Raw genomic sequence first — 21553 nt, forward strand, 5'->3', positions numbered from 1 at the left:
AAAAGTAAATGTAATAAGCAGTTCTTAAAGCTGACAACAGCAGCTTTACGGAAGGGCCAGTTCTCAGCTGTAGAATACATGCTTTGCATGCTCAAGGCTTCAGGGTCACCCTCTGGCATGTACAGTTGAAAAGTCATCAGGTAGTAGGACATCTGGCTGAGACCGTGGAGAGAGAAGACCAGTCAGAAAAGGCTAGATGGACCAATGATCTGAACAAGTATACAGCAGTTTCCAATGTTTGGATGACCTTTCAGATTCCAAGAAAAAGCTAAAGAAGCATATTTCAAGAAAGCATTCCACAATGCAAATGTAGGCCATTCTGTGCAATGCAAATGTAGGCCATTCTATGCAAATACCTGAAACTCCATGGATGACAAGCACCCAGCACAGGGACCTATTTGTGGTTGTTTGGCAAATTTTCACACGTCTAGATGCATCCATCAAGCAATAGAGAGAAAGTCTCGCATGGCCATTTTCATGACCACATCACATACTGCGGTTTTCCTACATGCAGATAAATAACCACCTAAGACATGGGTCCTCACATGGTTTTTTGCACAGAGAATCCACAAATCATAATTGCCAAAGCATGAGAGATGGCTTTCCCCACCCCCATGCACAAACTGTGCCACAGTGTATTTAACAAGCCAACAAACGAATTAAAATTGTAGTGAGAGAAGAAAGCAATTGCCCTGTTTATATGCTACTTCATTTAAGCAGCTAAGTAAGTGGGTGAAGGTAACACTGAAGCAACTTCGAATTTCCATGCTGTAGTTTATAGCAGGTTAGCTTTGATTATTTATTAACCCAAATCATATAAATTGTAGTAGTAGGGTGCAACCCTATGCATGTTTAGGCAGAAAAAACCCAACAAATCCCAGCATTCCCCAATTAGAAAAAAAGTCCTGGAACTCCCAGCACCCTCCAGTGAGCAATGCTGGGAGATATGGGATTTTTTTGGGTCTAAATATTCATAAGAGTGCGCCCTTAGTTCTTAAAGGGAAGGGAAGGAAAGGAACCTCTCGTGCAAGCACTTGAGTCATTGCTGACTCCTCGAGGGACGCCTGCTTTCGCTGACGTTTTCTTGGCAGACTTTGTAGCGGGGTGGTTTGCCCTTGCCTTCCCCAGTCGCGGTTCCTTTTCCCCCAGCTAGCTGGGTACTCATTTTACTGACCTCGGAAGGATGGAAGGCTGAGTCGACCTGAGCTGGCTGCCTGAGAACCAGCTTCCGCTGGGATCACACTCAGGCCGTGGGGAGAGTTTCAGCTGCAGTAACTGCCGCTTACTACAGCGCTACATGAGGCTGTAGTTCTTAAAACCTAAAGCCAAATCTTAGATTTATTTTTTAGAAATAGAAATAAATTTGTGCTGCCTTTAGCCTAGAACATTTGTTATTCCTGAGGTATCGCTCATTTTGCAATTCAGTAATTTGACTTAACTAAATAAGAACAGGTTGCTTACCTGTAACCATGGTTCTTCGAGTGGTCATCTGTGCAGTCACACTATGGGCTCTGCGCTTGCGCCGAGCCTGTACCTCGGAAAGGTTTGTAGCTGAGAAAAAACGTTATTTAGGCGGGAACCCCTCCCCCACCATCCATTGCGCATGTCCCGCGCGTTCCCGCCTTACCCTCAGTTCCTTTGCGACATGTTATGAACCGAGAGAAAGGCAGGCCTCTTCTGCATCAGAGACACCGAAGAGGGGATGGTGGGTGGGTTGTGTGACTGCACAGATGACCACTCGAAGAACCATGGTTACAGGTAAGCAACCTGTTCTTCTTCTTCGTGGTCTCTGTGCATCACACTATGGGCGAGTACCAAGCTATGACTTACCGGTGGAGGGTCGGTGTCATTGTAGAACTGCTGAGAGGACTGCTCTGCCGAAAGAAGAGTCATTGCGAGACCTGGTATCAACGTTGTAGTGTCTGGCAAAAGTCAGTGGTCGTGACCACGTAGCAGCCTTGCAGATGTCGATTAGAGGGATTCCCTTGGCGAATGCTGTGGATGTGGCTAGGCTTCGAGTGGAATGAGCTTTGACCCCATGTGGGAGCTCGAGCTTAGATAATTGGTATGCAAGTTTGATGGTATGTGTTATCCAAGCTGAGAAGCGTTGTATGGAGACATTTTGACCTTTCTCTTTTCCACCATAACAAATAAAGAGTCTCTGTGATTTTCTAAATTGTTGTGTCCTTTCTTTGTAAAATGCTAGGGCGCGACGTACGTCTAGACAGTGAAGTCTCCTTTCTAAATCCGAAGATGGAGAAGGAAAAAAGGTGGGTAACACTATAGGCTGATTAATGTGGAAATCAGTAACCACCTTGGGAAGGAAGGTTAGATCTGGTCGGAGAACCACTTTATCTTTGTGAAAGATAGTGAAGGGAGGGTCGATGCGCAAAGCACAGAGTTCGCTAGCCCTTCTTCCAGATGATATTGCTGTTAGAAAGGCTGTTTTCCATGTTAAGAGATGTAAAGGAGCTGTTGCAAGAGGTTCGAAAGGTTTTGCAGTGAGTATGTTGAGGACTACAGAGAGGCTCCAACTTGGAGTTATTGGTTTGATGGGCGGAATGAGGTTCTTTAGCCCCTTCATGAACCGTTTTATTATGGGTGTAGAGAAAAGAGTCCTGTTGTTAATTTCTCCTCTGAATGTGGAGAGAGCCGCTAGGTATACTCTGATAGAAGTATATTTTAGACCTTTGTTATATAGGTGATGTAAGAAGCCTAGGATGTGTTGAATAGAGCAGGTGTTTGGTTGAAAAGAGTTGCGTTGTGCGAATTGGGTAAAGTAGTCCCATTTTCTTTGGTATGACTTTGTGGTTGATGGCTTTATGGCTGCAGATAGGATGGTCCTTATTTGTGGTGAAAAATTTGTTGAGGATATAGTAGTCTCTAAGGGTGGATTCTCCATGCTGTTAGATGGAGGGTCTGTATATCCGGGTGATGGATGAGGCCTCTGTTGCATGACAGCAGGTCTGTTGTTGGTGGTAGAGGGTAGAATATTCCCCTCGCTGCTTTGAGGAGAGGAGAGAACCAGGCTTGTCTGGGCCAACGAGGGGCGATGAGGATGCAGTCTGTGTTGTCTAGGATGATCTTGGTGACTACTTTGTGGAGTAGTGGAAATGGCGGAAATATATAGAAGAGGGTGCCTTGCCAGGTGTGGAGAAAGGCGTCTCCCATAGAATTGGTACCTATTCCTGCTCTGGAGCAGTATGCAGGGCATACGCTGTTTTCCTCTGAGGCAAAGAGGTCGATGGAAGGTTGGCCCCAGGTGCGAAAGAGGGTGTTTAATACAGGTTGTGCGAGATTCCATTCGTGTTGGAGATGGAACTGACGGCTTAATGTGTCTGCCAGGTCGTTGTTTGATCCTGCGATATGAAGAGCGGTAAGGCGAATACCTCGAGGGATCGTCCATTCGAGGAGGCGGAGAGTGAGGTTGACGAGGTTGGGAGAGCGAGTGCCTCCTTCCTTGTTGATATGCCAGAGAACTGTAGTGTTGTCTGTAACAATCTGAACATGTTGGTGAGATAGATGGTTCTCGAAGGCCAGTAAGGCCTTTTTGACGGCTTGAAGTTCGAGGAAATTGATGTGTTGTTTTGAGTCTTGTGAGGACCAGCGGCCTTGGATTTGAAGATTGCCGCAGTGGGCTCCCCAACCTATGGTGGAGGCATCGGTTGTGAGGACTCTCGAAGGCGGTGGCTGCTGGAAAGGAATGCCCTTTAGGAGGTGGTTTATGATGGTCCACCAGCGTAGGGAGCGAACGATGTCGTGAGGGACAGTGAGAAATACACGTCTTGCATCGCAGTCTTTGTTGTAGTGAAGAATGAACCATAGTTGTAGTGGTCTCATATGGAATCTGGCCCATTCGACTACGGCTACAGTGGAAGCCATGTGGCCTAAAAGTTGTTGAATGGCATGGGCAGAGGAGCGTGGAGCGGACATCACGTGAAGTGCTTTGTGCGTGAGGAGGCGCGCTCGGTCTCGAGGGAGATATGCTCTGGCCGTAGGTGCGTGGAGATAGGCTCCTATGAACTGTACCGATTGGGTTGGTTGTAGAACCGACTTTTCTTGGTTGATACAGAGACCCAGGTTGTTGAGGAGGGTGAGAGTGTATGATATGCTGTTGTGGAGGTCGGTTTTGGAGTCCGATACGATCAACCAATCGTCGAGGTAAGGGTATACCTCGATGCCTTGTAGACGGAGGTGTGCACATACTACGGCCATGCATTTGGTAAAAACTCTCGGGGCTGTCGATAGGCCGAACGGGAGCACCCGAAATTGGTAGACGTTGTCTCCTATGCTGAAACGTAGAAAGTGGCGGAAGGATTTGTTGATGGCAATATGAAAGTATGCATCTTTGAGGTCTATTACTGCAAACCAAGCGGTTTTTCTTAGAAGTGGGAGGATGGATTGCAGGGTGATCATTTTGAATTTCTTGGGACGAATGAATTTGTTGATGCCTCTTAAATCCAAAATGGGTCGAAGACCCCCATCCCTTTTGGGTACTGTGAAGTACCGAGAGAAGAATCCGTTTGCGCGAAGGTGGTGAGGGACTTTTTCGATTGCACCTTTGTGTAGTAGAGTGCGGGTCTCTTCTAACAGTGGTTGTGATGGAGTGGTGCGTTTTACGATGCCGATTGGTGGGATGGAGTCGAATTCTATGCGGTATCCTGTAAGGATGATGTTTAAGACCCATGAATCTGAAGTAATGTTTTCCCATGTGTGGAAGTAAGAGGCAAGGCGATCTTGGAAGTTGTGAGATTGGGGAGGCATGGCGTCAAAGGCGACGTTTGGTGAAGGTATCCGTTTTCTTTTGGGTACGGAATTTGGATGATGAGTTGGCTGGTTTCTTTTGAAACTGTTGAGAAGGTTGAGACCTTGGTAGTCTGTCAAAGGTAGGTCTTTGGGTGTATTGTTGTTGAGGTCGAAGCCAGCGTCTTGGTCTTTGAGGCTGGTGTTGCTGTTGAGAAGGGGTTAAGCCCATTCTTTTTGCGGTGTTACGTGCTTTTTGAACAGTATCGAGTTGTTCATCGGTTTTGGAGTTGAAGAGTCCCTCGGCATCGAAGGGGAGATCTTCGATGCGGGAGCGAGTCTCTGGAGTAAGAGTGGCTGAACGAAGCCATGCGTGGCGGCGTAAAGCAATAGAGCCAGTCATTAGTTTAGAGTAACAGTCTGCCTGGTGTCGAGTGGAGTTGGTCTGGAGTTTAGATAATCGGGACGCTTGGGCATGGAATGCGCGGGCGAGTTCTCGTTGGTCTTCAGGTAAGTAATCGCAAAGCGATCCGATTTTATCCCACAAGAATAGTTGATAGCGGGACATCAATGCTTGGTAGTTGGTAACTCTGAGACCAAGAGCTGCTGCTGAGTAAGCGCGACGTCCCATGAAGTCTAAGCGTCGTCCCTCCTTGTCTACTGGGGCAGTATGTGTCTTTTGGGATCTAGAGTGGGAGGATTCCACAATGATAGAGTTTGGTTTTGGATGGGAGAATAAAAATTCCACATCTTTGGTTTGGACTTTATACATAGACTCTAACTTACGTGATGTAGGAGTCATTGTTGAAGGCGAGGTCCAGGTTTGCTTTATTGTTTGAAGTAAGATGGGTGAGAAAGGAATCTCCACTGGGGTTGCTGATTCCGGGTATATTGCATCGAAAAATGGGTCCTGAATTTGTTCTTGCTGCTGTTGAGCGTCGACTCCTAATGCTGTAGCCATGTGGAGGATTTGTTCAGCGAAAGACCCCATTTCTTCTGATGGAGATGGGTGGTCTTTGGTTCCCACTGCGTCGTCTGGTGATGGCATCGACGGGGGGGAAGTGGATGCTGAGGAGGCATCGGAGTCATAGTCCTCAATAGGAGGTTGAAGTATGGGTCTTGGTGTTGTAGTCGCCGGAAGCAGAGGAAGCCGTTGGGAGGAAACCAATAGCGAGGTTGAGCGTGGCGGAACAGGGGGAAGTTGTGCCTCCTGTTCTACTTCTTGAACGTAGCGTTGTTGATGGTGTGTATCCGGGTATGGATCACGGTATCTTTCTCTCCTATAGTGGGGAGAGTAGTCCCGGTGTGTGTAGTAGTAATCGGAGTATCTATCCCAATCGTGAGGGGATCTGGATCGGCTGCGGTGCGATGCACGGTAGTACCGGTTGTAATGCTCCCTGTAATGTGGCGGGGAGTGTTGGTGAGATGTCGATCTAGGAGAGTATCGATCATGATAGTACCAGTCATGGTTCCGCTGTACGGGTACGAGGTCATCTGAGCGAGGTGGTTCTCTGTTAGAGGGATGTCGAGTTGGTGAACGTTGGTGCCCATGGTGTCGAGAAGGCGGTATTGCCTCTGCTCGAGTGTCCTGTTGAGAGACAGGAGATGGCGGAGAGGGTTCTGCCGGGGACAGAGGTTCCCTTATCTCGCCTTCAGACGTGGTAGAGAGAAGTTCAATGGTCGGGCGTTTGGCCAGGTTTGAACTCTCTGCCGTTGGTGGTAATTGAGACACGGCTACCAGTCTGCGTGATTGTGATGATTTCTTTTGTTTCTTTGGGTGAGGCTCTGGCGGGGATTTGGCTTTCTTTGCTTTCTTGGAGAGTTTCTTTGCTGTCGATACCGTAAGAGTTCGCGAAGTCGAAGGTGGCGGTGGAATTGTTGTCGGTATCGATGTGACGGTCGATGTCGAAGCTTTCGGTATCGAGGTCGTAGGGGACGCCATGTTTACGGGTTGGAGAGTTTGTTTCCAAAGTTGTGCTTTTAAGCGGTCTGAGCGGTGGCGTCTAGTTTGCTTAGAAAAAGCCTGGCAGTGGTGGCAAGTTTCTACTATGTGCGTTTCTCCAAGACAAAGGAGACAAAGAGAGTGCCCGTCTGCTGCTGGTAGCTTACTGCTACAACGGACGCATTTTCGAAAAGGGGCCTTAAGGGCCATACAAAGTAGAAGTTAGTAGTAGGATAGAAAAGAGAATAACTTTTTTTTTTTTTTTTAGGAGGAAAAAAGGGTGCGAGGAGATTGGAGAAGAATTAAGTAAGAAAGAAAAGAGAATGGAAGAAAAAAACTCAGCTACTGCAAGAAGAAGCGAGGAGGAACCTTTCGACGAGGCGCTAGGTAAGGCGGTCGCAAAGGAACTGAGGGTAAGGCGGGAACGCGCGGGACATGCGCAATGGATGGTGGGGGAGGGGTTCCCGCCTAAATAACGTTTTTTCTCAGCTACAAACCTTTCCGAGGTACAGGCTCGGCGCAAGCGCAGAGCCCATAGTGTGATGCACAGAGACCACGAAGAAGAACCTTTAGATTATTACATGCACACTTTTTAGAAACCAAATCTTATTAATACACTGGCAGATCTTCTATGAAGGCTTGCGGACGGGGTGCACAGCACTCCTAGCCAACCAGGACACACGCCTGGTTGGGGTATAATTGTGGGGCTCATAGCTACTCCCATAGCAAAAAACCTGATGAATCTGGGTAGGAGACAGAAACTGAACCTCTCACAGGAGGAAGGAACATGGATCACAGCAAATGGGCTGTGCTTCTTCAGCTGTGATCCTAGATTGATCAGGAAAATACCTCTCCTTCCCTGTAGGATTAGTTATTAATTAGACTGGAGAAGCAAGGTGAAAAACGCAGGGTGTTCTTTTGTGTGGTGGTAGGTAGGAAATTATGTACCCGTATGTACCTGCCCGGACACTAAGGTCATCCTCAGGGGTCCTTCTCCGTGAGCCCCTGCCAAAGGAAGTGAGGCAGGTGGCTACCAGGAGGAGGGCCTTCTCTGCTGTGGCACCCCGGCTGTGGAATGAGCTCCCTAAGGAGGTTCACTTGGCACCTACATTATATGCTTTTAGACGCCAGGTGAAGACCTTTTTATTCTCCCAGCATTTTAGCAGTCTATAAATACATTTTAACTTGGTGTTTTAAATTTGTAATTTTGCATTGCTGCTGTTTTTATCTGGTTGAGCTTTTATATTTTATTTTATATTATGGTTTTATACTGTTGTTTTATACTTTGAATGGTTTCAATTTTTGTGAACCGCCCAGAGAGCTCCGGCTATTGGGCGGTATAGAAATGCAATAAATAAATAAATAAATAAATAGGAAATTTGCTGTGTTTTAGCTATGAAACTTGCCCTGGAACCCTCCCTTCTCCTCTTAATTGTAAGGGTGCGGGTCCAGGGTGATGTAGTTGTGAATGAATGTGACTGCTAGAAGAGACAGCTTCTTTTCTTAGTCCATCACGTCGAAGGCTTGGACAGGTCACGAATTAAGCTTGAGGAGTGTTGAAACGGGAGGGGGAGACTATGGGCTCCTTGTAAAGAAAATCATTTTATCAAAATTATTTTACCAAAAAGGATCTTTTTAGGAGCTGGAAGGTGGCAACTGGAATGGAGTTCTGTGGCAGGGAATGAGCGGGTTTTCTTTTTTCCTTTGTAAAAAATCAAAGCCTGGGAGCTTAACTTGAGCAAAAAAAAAAGGCATTCATATCCTGCTCCGGTATTTCACTGCCCTTACTATGCTACTCCATATAAAATCTTAAAAATTGTAAATTTATATCTATGGGAGAAGTATATATCATGCTATTCTCATCTTTAATAGCAGACTTGACATTTCCATGCTTTTGATGTTTAAGTCGATGGGCCAAAAGGGAAAGGCATTCTTTACCTGCTCAAATCACTTCAAACAAATACAAATGTTAATTACTCCCAAGTAAATCTTATGTATAAAAGCACAGTAGTGTAAGGCTTATTACTGGAGATCTACCAGGCCAATTTTGCTCCTTTTTGTTTTAAATTGAAGCTTGAGCAGTGTAGACATGCAGGCATTTTTGAAAGTTTGAAAAAGTTCAAAAGCTTGAGCTTTGATCACAATTAATTTCCTCCATGCCGAGCAGGAAGGGCAGCTCAGACAATTAGTGTGATGCAAAAAAGTGGGCCTCAAGGGATTTCATGAGCCACAGCTCCTTTATTCCACTTTGTGGTGAGGGGACAGAGGGACAAAAAAGCAGGTGACATGGGCTTTGCACTAGTATATATAAAAATGTAGGCAATGGAGAGCGGGTATACAGGAAGACATGTTCCTGTATACCCCCCCCCCTCTTTTACATACAACTCTATATATTCTTCATACTTGGGCTGTGCAGCGGAATCAGCAGAGCCCCCACGATATCATAAAATCATGCAGCCTACTTCTGGTGATATGCGTCAGCGGAAGCCGCCAGACGCAAGGGCGGAGATGGCAGAAGGTGGATGGCGGCAGCAGGAAAAGGGAGCCTTTTCTGGGTGCCAGCTAAATACTATAGGTATTTAGGAATAATATTCCACTCATTAGGAACATGGAGGGTACAATCAAAAAATGCCATTGCAAATGTGCAGAGAAGTACAAAGGCCCTCCTCTCCTTCTTTGACAACAATGGAGGGCAGCACGCCCCTTCTGTTATCATGGTATTTGTTGCCAAGGTTTTAGCCCAGATGTTGTATGGCTCAGAAGTATGTGTATTTGAAAACCTTGTTTCATTGGAGGCTGTGCAAACTAAATTTTTGAGAGCAATATTTCGTATTCCAAGCTGCGTTCCAAATGCAATTATACGGTTAGAAGCAGGGCAAATTTCAATAGAGGCCCGCATATGGTTGCGCAAATTCCATTTTTGGTTAAAAATGATGTTTGCGCCTGTTGGATTGGCTCCACTTACACGAAACAACTCCTTTCAATCAAAGAGGAAAAAGCTACTAAATATGAAATTATTAACTTTAGGCTTCTCTACAACTGCCATCCTAACCCAAGGGTATGCCAAAGCAAAAATAGGTATTTCACAGCGAATTCAAGATATTGAATTCCAAAATCATTTAAGCCAAGCAACACTATACCCTTCTTTTAGGGATAATAGAGTGTCATTTGCACCTTCTAACTATTTGATAAATCTGACCATCCCCAAACTTAGAAATAGGGTGACCATATTTTGGAAACCAAAAAGGAGGACAACATGGTCGCCCCCAAGGGGGCGTGTCCAGTACCAAGGGGGCGTGCCCACCCGAACACAGCCTTGGTCACATGTCTGATTTTACAGCACACATTTAAGACAAATCTGTTCTACATAACATCTTAATGTTAAAATCACTGAAATAAAGAACAAGTGAGAGATTCAATGTATCTGAAATTAACTTCACTCACTCCTACTTTTGTAGGTTTTGCTGTACTTTGAAGCTTTTGCTATACTCTGTGTGTTACATTCTCCCCTTCCCTCAAATATCTTTTCTGACTGTATCTGCACTCATTGCAAGCTGCTGTTGTTGTTAACAGGGTTTGCTACTGCTCCCAGATCTGTTTCAAATTTGGTACAGCTAAAGCTCTACCTAAAAGCTATCATGGTGCCAACTTTCAGCTCTTTATCTTTAAAAATGAGAATTTTAAAAATAATAATTTTAAAACCTCATTTTTTAAAAAATTCCTAAAAAATCAATGGATAAACAGATCTGTTTCAAACTTGGTGTGGCTAAAGCTCTACCTAAATCCTATCATGGTACAAAGTTTCATCTCTTTAACTCTAAAAATGACGATTTAAAAATAATAATTTTAAAACCTCAATTTTTAAAAAATCCCTAAAAAATCAATGGATGAACGGATCTGTTTCAAATTTGGTGTGGCTAAAGTTCTACCTAAATTCTTTCATGGTGCAAAGTTTCATCTCTTTGTCTTTAAAAATGACGATTTTAAAAATAATAATTTTAAAACCTCAATTTTTTAAAAAAATCTAAAAAATCAATGGATGAATGGATCTGTTTCAAATTTGGTATGACTAAAGCCCTTCCTAAGAGCTACCATTGTGCCAAGTTTCATGTCTTTATCTTAAAAAATGACGGAGTTATAAGCATTTTTGTTAATTCCCATTAGAGCTGCTCTTTGAAAAAAAATCCGGATTTTCCCTCCCCCTCCCGGATTTGCCATCAAAAACCCGGACAAATCCGGGCAAATCCGGTCATATGGTCACCCTATTAGAAAGGCATTTATGCTAGCCAAATTCAATGTTTTACTGTCTGCACTGTTGGAAGGTAGATTCAAAAAGATCCCTTATAGCAAGCCGATTTGTCCGTGTGAGATGGGAGAAGTAGAGACAGTGGGTCACGTCCTACTTTATTATAACTTCTATCAAGACCTTAGATCTTCTCTTAAAATCCCACTCATACAAAAATTTCCAGGCAGGCTGGATGAATTTTATCTAGAGTATCTTTTGTCAGACCTGAACCCTCAGGTCACAGCTAAAGTGGCTAGATTTTGTGCAGCAGCTATAAACCGTCGTAGAGAGGTGATAAATTAACACTGTTAAATGCTTTACAGATGGGTTTGTTATGTTTCTCCTGTGGCACCTGTATATTTTGATTTTTAATCTCTTAATTTTATCTTATTTTAACTGCATTTTAACTGTATCTTTTAACTGTATTTTATTGTTCATTTGTTCCGACATGCTGGCTGTTAGCCATAATAAATTTGATTGATACAGTTCAGGAAAAGCATTATCATTTGATTCTAGCTGGTCACAATAGTTGGCATTTGGAAACTGTAACAGGCTTAGCCTTCAGGATATGTGGATGTGGTGCTCACCCTGGGTGCCAAATTAAAGGGTAATTCGGTTTTGGTGAAGTGTACTGTCTTCAGCAAGCTATGCTGGCAGGGGGTGGGGATTGTGTTTTTAATCATATTCTACAGGTTGTTTGGTTTTATTAAGTATAAAAATGAACATACATCAATTAGCTTTAAATTGTGTTTCCTGTTTCCCCCCCAATTTGATGTCATTCATTCTAAAAAATATCAGTGGAGCAGTGTTTTACTTTGAGGCAACAAGCTGCAGAAGCATTACAAATACTCGAAATGCTGTAAGAACAGGAAGTAATTTTAAAGGAACTTATACGGTTTCTCCTAGGGCTGGCAGGGAGGAGTGGCAGGTGCACAGCTAGAAAGCACCAGCTATTTGCTCCACACACATGGCGTTCGGCCTTCCCACTGGGGCCCCAAGCACAGCCAGGCTCTTCCCCTGACCTAGTAGGTGCCATCCTTCTGCCCTGATCCACTCTGGCCCGCTTTGCATTGGCTGCCTGTATGTTTCCGAGCCCGATTCAAGGTGCTGGTTTTAACCTATAAAGCCTTATATGGCTTGGGACCACAATACCTGATGGAACGCCTCTCCCGACATGAAACTACCCATACACTGCGCTCAACATCTAAGGTCCTCCTCCGGGTGCCTACTCCGAGGGAAGGTCAGAGGAAAGCAACAAGGGAGAGGGCCTGTTCAGTGGTAGCCCCCCAATTATGGAATGATCTCCCCAACGAGGCTCACCTGGCACCAACATTGTTATATTTTTGGAGCCAGGTCAAGACTTTTCTCTTCTTCCAGGCATTTAGCAATATGTAATTAGCCTGGGTTTGGTTTTGTGGTTTTAAATTGTATGTTTTTGTGATTTTAATTTTTTGTATTTTGTTTTTAAGTGTTTTTATCCTATGTAAACTGCCCAGAGAGCCTCGGCTATGGGGTGGTATAATAACAATCCCCCACTTAGCTTGATTCTCAAGGCCTTCAAGGCACCATGGTGTAGCTCCATGCCTCAAACCCAGTCTCTCTAGATCTGAGTCTCAGCTGACCTGGAGCCGCACAAGTCTACACAGTTCAGGAAGGTGACCTAAGTCAGGGGTTGGCAGAAAGTAGATCAGGATCTGCTAGTAGATGGTGGAATGATTTGCAGGGTATCAGCAAGGGTTTCTGATCCCCAAGTTTTTAGCAGTCCTTCTGGTATTCAAAACAAATCTGAAGAATCTGAAGCACCCTGTTCTTTCATTCTTGTGCACCTGGCTCTGGACAGTGTGTCTTTGGGTCCTAGTAAAAATATGGTGTAGATTGTGCAAGCCTGAAGTCTGCCCACTGCTGACCTAAGGGGCACAGTCTGCTGGGCAATGCCTTTACTGCGTCAACTGTTTTAATGAAATAACATAGAATCATAGAATCATAGAATAGCAGAGTTGGAAGGGGCCTACAAGGCCAGAGATCCACCCTAAAGTGTCCCTGACAGATGGTAGTCCAGCTGTTTGTACAAGAACCCCTTTCTTCACCATATTTACAACTATGTCCAGTTTCACAGCATTGTTCTTAATACTGAAGGATTGCTTGTCCCATTAATGTGCAAGAGCCTCTTGAAGGCCTCTAGTGTGAGAGAGCCCACAACCTCCATAGGTAACTGATTCCATTGTCGTACCGTTCTAACAATCAGGAAGTTTTTCCTGATGTCCAGCTGGAATCTGACTTCCTTCAACTTAAGCCCGTTATTCCGTGTCCTGCCATTCTGGGAGGATCGAGAAGAGATCCTGGCCCTCTTCTGTGTGACAACCTTTTAAGTATTTGAAGAGTGCTATCATGCCTCCCCTCAATCTTCTCTTCTCCAGGCTAAACATGCCCAGTTCTTTCAGTCTCTCTTCATAGGGCTTTGTTTCCAGACCCCTGATCATCCTGGTTGCCCTCCTCTGAACACGCTTGGATATGCACCAACTGATATCTATTTGAAGAAAAAAACCCTATTTTGTAGGGTTTGAGAGGGAAGATATGCGGCATAAAGCAGTTTCACAAAGGGCCGAGAAGTAATTCAAGATGTACACTAATATCATTCCAGAGAAGGCCAGCTAGCTAATTATACTTCCCAGTCACAATTACTGCCTGCTTATCTGCTTACTCTGCGCCTGTTACATCACCACAAGGAGGAACTGCCTCCAGGAGACCACGCAGGGAAGTTTTAATAAAGCGGATCTTTCTCCTTCTTCTTTCCTCATTTTTTCTCTCTCAGGCTGCTTTATGTGCCACAGGTGACTAAAGAGTTACGTGTGTACATGCGGGCAGGGGAGGTAACGAAACACTTTTTGTGAACTTATTTGTAAGGGGTTTTTAATGCAGCAAAATAATTTTGACCCAACTCAGCAAATGGTTGATATTGTACTTAGCGTATTCAAAGCACTTTACATATATTATCTCAGGCTTGGGCAGGTACTGAAGTGCACTGACAACTGTTAGGGCCCAGGACACATGCCGTATACCGTTTTCAAACCACTTTCATGGTGTTATATCCTGTTTGCTGTAGATCTGACCCTGGTCTGTACATGCAGCTGAATGGGGTGGTATTTTATTTGTTTTATTTCATTTCATTTCTATACCACCCAATAGCTGAAGCTCTCTGGGCGGTTCACAAAAGTTAAAACCACAAGTACTGCATAAAATATAATATAAAAGCTTAAAACCACAATATAAAACCACAACACAAAAGTACAACCAGAATGCATGCAAGAGTTCTGAGGTGGCAGAATGGACTGTACCACTGCAGACCGAAGGTTGAAGGTACCATTTCTGAATGTCCCACAACGCTACATAAAAACAACAAAACTTCCTGCAAGTAAAAAAAGGCATCATATTGGGGACAAATGTTATATAGACCAGCGCATTCCATATTATGCTCGTTTTCTACATGTAGGGCAAGAATGGGGGACTCGTGGCCCTTCGGGTGTTCCTGGGACTGCAGCGGCCACCAGCCCTGGTCAGTATAGCCATTGGTGAGGGACGCTAAGAGTTGCCGTTCAACCATATCTGTAAGGCCAAACTTTAACCATCCCTAGTACAGGGGAACATTTTTAAAAATGTGATCTCCCACCTGCAGTTTGATGTGGAACAGTCCATTCTACCACCTCAGAACTCTACCACCTCATTCTGTTGCACGTACTGACTGCGCCTCAGTAAACCTCATAACAGTCCTGTAAGAAGGGCCATTCTGCCACGCCCGGCACAGCCTGGGCATGGGGAAGCATTTATGAGTGGGGGAAGAATGGAGATGAGCCCTCCCGCTATTGGCTCTGAGCAGGTGGTGCCACTAAGTGGGGAGGGGTATAATGCTGGCCTATAAAGAGGCACTTACCCATCCTACTTTCCTTCTTGTTTGCACGGCTCCCTCCCTACATGTAGTGTGAGTTCTCTGGTTGCCATTCAGGGCTGAGTAGGAATTTTTTGCTCATGTTTTTTCACCGACTCCCCACTGTAAGACAGCCTGGGAGTATAAATCGGTTGATTTGGTGTTGCTTATTAATTTGGTCACATTTGATGATAGGCAGAAAGGAACGGGCATTCATAGGCACTGTTGCGGTGACTGGTAATTCCTGAGGGCTCCCAGCGTTGAGCCCCGCGGCCAGGCTGAGATAAGGATTACCTCTGAGGCCAACCTTTCTCACCCACCTTGAGCCTTGTGGCCTGGGTTGGGGGTGACACCGGAAGGTCTCCCTACCCCTGTGGGAGGTGAATTGTACAGCGCCAACCCACAGGACATGAATAGCTCGCCCTACTCAGAAAGGTCTGAAAACCAGGCCAGACTGGATGCCCCTTTTGGTTCCCCCTTTAATAAAATGTGGCCCTGTTTAAACCCAGTGTTCTGTGTGTCATCTCTTTATTTACTGACCTCTGTCTCACAAATATGTTTGACAACCTCATTTTAGAAATCAAGCTCAATCTTTTGTTGGGGGGAGGGATAGAAATGGCCGCTCATTTGCCTTTGAAATTAAAGCAAGGAACTTAAAGATGCACAGGAAAACCTTTCTTCCCCACCCCCACCCCCATCAAAATGAAAGTTCTATATAATAAAGTAGCTAAGCAATGTCTGGGGTCAGCAAAAGTAGAGAACAAAGCTACACATCAAAAGAGAAACCATTTCTATATGGTTGAGAACATCTGAATAGCCAATGCATCACTGCCTTTTTCACAGAAGGAACCAGGGCTATTCCTCAATATAGGAACTCTAATGGCTCTAACAAGGGCAGTGTCTTATGTAATCTCTATTTGATGGTCACAATGCTACTCTGAAGGGGGGGGGGAGAAATGCTGAAGTGCCTAAAGTGTAAAATCTCCAAATTATATCTATATTTACCAGCCAATACTATTTGAAAGTGCTCTAAAGCAAATACATATGATTTATACCCATGGTATGTTCAGTGGCAATTACTTTGCATCACTGCTATCCATTTACTCTTCTCTCTTGCTTGCACACACACACACACACACACACACACAAGCATTCCTCATTTGTGCCATGCTCTATAGTTCTACTTTGTGGAGGGCACATATTTCCTTCACATTTTTATGACATTATTTAGCAGTAGTCTCCCATCTTAAACTCTGCACAGCTCTTCTTATGTTTTTAAGGTCCCTTTTCTTTTTCCAATTCTTTTCTTCTTCCCTGTTTCCTGTTCCTTTCTTTAGTCTACTTTTTAATTCTGAATCCTACATAATGGCCACATTTGCTAAAAAAAAAGCCAAGAAAAAAGCTGAGCATCATGTCCAAACCCAAATTCCTAGCTTGTTTACTTACAAACCGGAGTTTGAAGGTAGAGTTTATAGTTGACCCTGAAGCTGGCTTGATAGAAGAACAAGCTAGGATCTAGTCTTGAGTGTAATACTAAGCTTTCTTGACCTGGTAGATTCCTGGTTACTTTAGCTGCTTCTGCTTGCAGGAGGAGCCCAGCAGGAGCAACTGGGCAGTGTGCACTAGAACACTTCCTCTTTCTTGATAAACTAGGGCAGGATCTACGTGACTGCTTCAAAACGGTTTATAACAGTAGTGACAACTGTTGGGGCCCAGGGTACAGGATACACTCCATATACAGTTTTCCAAACATTTTCAAAGTGTCATATTCTGCTTGGTGTAGATCTAGCCCAGAATTCTCAGCAATTCTGAATTAATATTTTGTGTGAATGTGGCCGATCCTGCAATATGTAGTTTCATTAATAGTTTTCAGATGTCCAAGTCACGTACAAACCACTGAAGTACACTGGTGTCCAACCCTAACTTTTGAGGGCTAGTGTGCAAGAAAACAAGGCCCAGGAGCCATTCTGGTGCACACCACACCACAGCACATGTGCAACCCATACCAACATTCAAAAATTTCAGAGTAGCTTTGGCTTTAATCTACTGAATTAGGAAAAGCCAGGCACAAGCTGAGACCTAACTCTATTCCAGAACCAGCTTCTTAAGTCCTTCTTCCAAGTCAAGGGATCACAACTTACATATGTCTGGGTTTAGTAGCCAAAAAATATTTCTATTTTCCAGTAAAAGTGCCTGTGAACATATACAGAGTGCCGTTCCACCGAGCAAGTGGCAGCTGGCCCCTCCCATAAAATTAAAGAGAAAGGCTAATACCACAAAAGAACGTTGTCACCCATAAGGTCGAGTCCCGTTTCTGAAAATTAAACGTTGTCCCACATCCCAGGCAAGCCCCAACAAAACATAGCAAATATTCTCAAAATTAGGAAACAGTCTTTCCTTTTCTCTCTCAAACTAATCTCCTCTAGATTTTTCTTCCTTTCCTGCAATAGCTTCCCTTCACAATCCTTTTTTTTCCTGTTAGTTTCTTATCTTAATAAATCTCCTGAGGACAAAACAAAGGGAGTTGGTCCCCGCCCCCTTTCTGATGTGGAAGAGGGAATGAGAGAGAACTGAGGTGCAAGTGGGGCTGAGGAATGAAGAAAATCTGAGGGAAGTAAGAGTTTCTTTTCTTTTCTGAATATCTGCAGGAGTCCCAGTGGCTGCCTTAGAAATCAGTGCCTTCAGGTTTGGATCTACTGTAGGACAAATCTTATTATGAAACTTCCACTAGGAATGTTGACCTTTTGGGGGCAGATTTTATACCTCTGCTCTGTTTATTTCATGTATTTTTTACACGCCAGTCCCTACGGAGTTCTAAATGAAGGCTGCAATTCTAAGAAAGTGGAATTGTCCGTAAATAATAGGACACACTTACATTTGCGTGTGTCTCAGGTCAAGCCCAGATATAGAGCTCTTACTGCACAGACACACCTAAACACAACTGAAACCCAGAAACCATGCCTTCGGTCAATTAACCTGGAAAATGTAGCAGCATGCGCTCATTAAAAGGCATGCAAAACTAAAGCCCGTAGACTGTAGGAACTTAAGAAGAATCCTGTGAGATCAGTTCAAGAGTCTATCTAGTCAAGCAGTGACCAGCCAGAGACTTCTTGCAAAGTCAGGTAGAATGGGGGAAAGAACAGGGGGCCAGGTGCTGCAGGTGCTCTGACTTAATTCTTTTACTTGGCAGCTAAACACATTGTCAAGTTTCTTTTGCAAATATGAATATAGCATATGCAGAGTTCTCTGAACATGGAGGCTAATAGCTGTCGATAGACTTGGGCCACAGCTAGACCTAAGGTTTATCCTGGGATCATCCAGGGTTCGCCCCTGCCTGAGCACTGGATCCCCTGTGTGTCACCTAGATGAACAGGTTTGACCCCTGGACGATCCAGGGATAAACCTTAGGTCTAGCTATGGCCTTAGTTTCCATGAAAAGTTATCACTTCTCAATGGCCCTGTTCAGAAGACACCTTGAACCACTGCTCTTCACCACAGTTAAAGCCGTGGTTTAAGGTGTCTTCTGAACAGGGCCTATGTGTCCTGTATTTTGAGAGATGTTTCCTACTTATCTCTGGGGGTGGGGGTGAGGTGGGGACTTCGTAAAACCAATGGAAAAAGGGGGTCAAGTTAGAGAGTCAATCTGGAATGGCCCTTCACAATGGAGAAGACTTAACAGGAAAACGATTTCTCCAACGCCTTTCTTACGATGAAATAGGTGTGTCTGGAAATGAATGCTAGTTTCTAATTGGCCAACAGACATACGTGTTTTTTTTTGGGGGGGGGGAGATATTCCTGACAGCAATTGATTATCATTGATGAATGAAGAAAGGCAAGAGAACAGATGTCAGGTCATATCAACATCAGATGCCAAAGGCAGTCATCACGCTTTCTTTCAGCTGCTTACCAGTGTGACTCCTTTTATGTACCATAAGCACATTGGGCCCAATGCAAACCATGCCACAGACGTCACATTTCAGTTTACCATTCGGAAGCCGGATTCCTCCCTCGCCTGACAGCTCCTGCATTTTTATGCTCTCCATCATCTCGTGATTCCCAGTGAGAGGCTCTTCTAAGCTGCTCCCTTCATCATGACCTCTGATCCCATCTTCCCGCTTCAGGGGCTTCCTGTCGGAATCCTCATCATCGCTTTGCATCTCTAGCTTTATGGAATTTGCTGCAAATTAAAAAAAATAAAATAAAAGTATATTAATATTTTTTTAAAAAAAACACAACCAATCCCTTACAGAACAACAACAACAACAACAATAATATATTTCTTACCCGCCTCTCCTTTTGGATCGAGGCAGGGAAAAACAATAAGTATAAATACAGAAAACTCATTAAAAACATAGTACACATTATTAAAACATCCTAAAAACAAGAGTGCTGTTGTGTTAGTCTTAAAGAAAGATTCCAAAAACGGTTCACAAGACATCTGATTCCTGCAAGTTTAAGTAATTTGAAAGGTTGCTGGCCTGCTGTGTTGGCCAACCTATCATGAAAAAGGAACGCAAGTCTGCAGCAAGGAGCACCCTGCATGCTTAGTCACGTGAGCCTGCCACAAAGTGATATGATCCGACACTAAGGCTGTAGCTAGACCTAAGGTTTATCCCAGGATCATCCCGGGTCAGTCCCTGCCTGAGCGCTGGATGCCCTGTGTGGCACTTAGATGAACAGGTTTGACCCCAGGACAATCCTGGGATAAACCTTAGGTCTAGCTATGGCCTAAAACCAGGAACCAGAAGCAGCAGCAGTTGCGTTGTTTATTATTATTATTATTATTATTATTATTATTATTATTATTATTATTAATTCTACAGCATCATTTATGTACATGCCACCTTACAAAGAACTGGTTTAACTGGTCCCTACCCCAAGAGCCTTACAATTTAAAGCCAGTGCTGACATCCCCAAGGCACCAAGTCTGAGCAACTCAGTGTTATAAGGCCATTCAGGGTCTCATGTTTGGGTCTGCAGTCCAAAGACGGGGGCAAGCCATCACCAGCAGGCCTCAGCAAGCCTATCCATACACCCAGATGGCTTTCATCCTGCAAAAGGCGTCTCCTGCTACAGTGCTGCACTGCCTAGGCCTTGTAAAGGGCTGGAATTTAATCGAGCTTCCCCAGGCCCTCCATACTACCCTTCATAGAATCATAGAATAGCAGAGTTGGAAGGGGCCTACAAGGCCATCGAGTCCAACCCCCTGCTCAATGCAGGAATCCACCCTAAAGCATCCCTGACAGATGGTTGTCCAGCTGCCTCTTGAAGGCCTCTAGTGTGGGAGAGCCCACAACTTCCCTAGGTAACTGATTCCATTGTCATACTGCTCTAACAGTCAGGAAGTTTTTCCTGATGTCCAGCTGGAATCTGGCTTCCCCGTTATTCCGTGTCCTGCACTCTGGGAGGATCGAGAAGAGATCCCGGCCCTCCTCTGTGTGACAACCTTTTAAGTATTTGAAGAGTGCTCTCATGTCTCCCCTCCATCTTCTCTTCTCCAGGCTAAACATGCCCAGTTCTTTCAGTCTCTCTTCATAGAGACTGAAAGAACTTGGGTTAAGGCCTTAGAGACTCTGAGCCTATTGATCTCCAGAAGCAGCACTCCTTTATCCCCTTAAGGGCCCTTGTAAGCCCTCCGGGGACACACATTTATTAAAGCCAAGCTCCACTCTCGGGGCTCAGATCAATACCTACTCCTGTCTAGGATGGGGGACAAGAATTGCACCATCAACTCTTTCTTCTTGCCGACCATTTGCCTTACCAATACCTTCGGTTCAAAATGATTTCATCGGGCCGATATATCATCCATTGACAGACGATCACGGTGTGTGATCGTGGTGGATAAGAATGTGTTATTTCAAAATATGGGTGGGGAAGCTGTAAAGGTTAAGTAGCCCTTGAAATCATCATCATCCTATATGAAAATCACGTTGGCTTACAGTAAAATAATAAACAGGCAAGCTTATTTGGCTACCAGGAGGAGGGCCTTCTCTGCTGTGGCACCCCGGCTGTGGAATGACCTCCCTAAGGAGGTTCGCTTGGCACCTACGTTATATGCTTTTAGACGCCAGGTCTTTTAGACCTTTTTATTCTCCCAGTATTTTAACAGTATTTTAAAATTTTGCTGTTTTAAATTTGTATTTTTGCATTGCTGCTGTTGTGCTTTTATATTGTATTTTATATTATGGTTTTATACTGTTGTTTTGTTTTGAATTGTCTTAAATTTATAAACCGCCCAGAGAGCTTCGGCTATTGGGCGGTATAGAAATGCAATAAATAAATAAATAAATAAATAAAATTTTAAGTACAGTGTGGCTTACTGAACCTAACCAAATACGGGGTCCATTACTAGCAGACATTTAACAAGCCTTTGCGGCTACCGGCAGAAATATTAAACTTGAAACGGGATACAAATTGTAGCTCAGCTATGCAATGGTCACAAACTCATAGAAGAAGACCGTGCTGGCTCCAGGCTTTTGAGGGCCCTTAGGTACCAGGCCCCCTCCCCAATGCGTCTATCTACTCATCACCTTTGTCATTAACTGCCATTGCTCCTCCTCCTCCTTCTCATCATCATTGCTACCTCCTTGCTTGTTTGACAAGCAGAGAACCAGTAGGCAGTGGTATCCACCCCTCTGTCTTCTCACCACCACTGTTGTCT

At 44.4% G+C, this 21553-nt stretch overlaps 1 protein-coding gene across 3 annotated transcripts in view; it reads right to left on the bottom strand.

Moving 5' to 3' along the window:
• The window catches only part of IKZF2 (IKAROS family zinc finger 2), a 129912-nt gene that overhangs the window by 46850 nt on the left and 61509 nt on the right, over positions 1 to 21553 (bottom strand). For 2 of the 3 annotated variants that reach the window (XM_063116103.1, XM_063116102.1), the window contains exon 3: positions 18878 to 19069. In XM_063116103.1, the coding sequence (XP_062972173.1) occupies positions 18878 to 19069 (192 nt within the window). Of the gene's footprint in view, positions 1 to 18799; positions 19070 to 21553 lie in introns of all 3 variants that reach the window. The other variant, XM_063116104.1, reaches the window with a different exon arrangement.

Source organism: Elgaria multicarinata, chromosome 2, assembly GCF_023053635.1.
Source record: "Elgaria multicarinata webbii isolate HBS135686 ecotype San Diego chromosome 2, rElgMul1.1.pri, whole genome shotgun sequence".
Taxonomy (NCBI): Eukaryota; Metazoa; Chordata; class Lepidosauria; order Squamata; family Anguidae; genus Elgaria; species Elgaria multicarinata.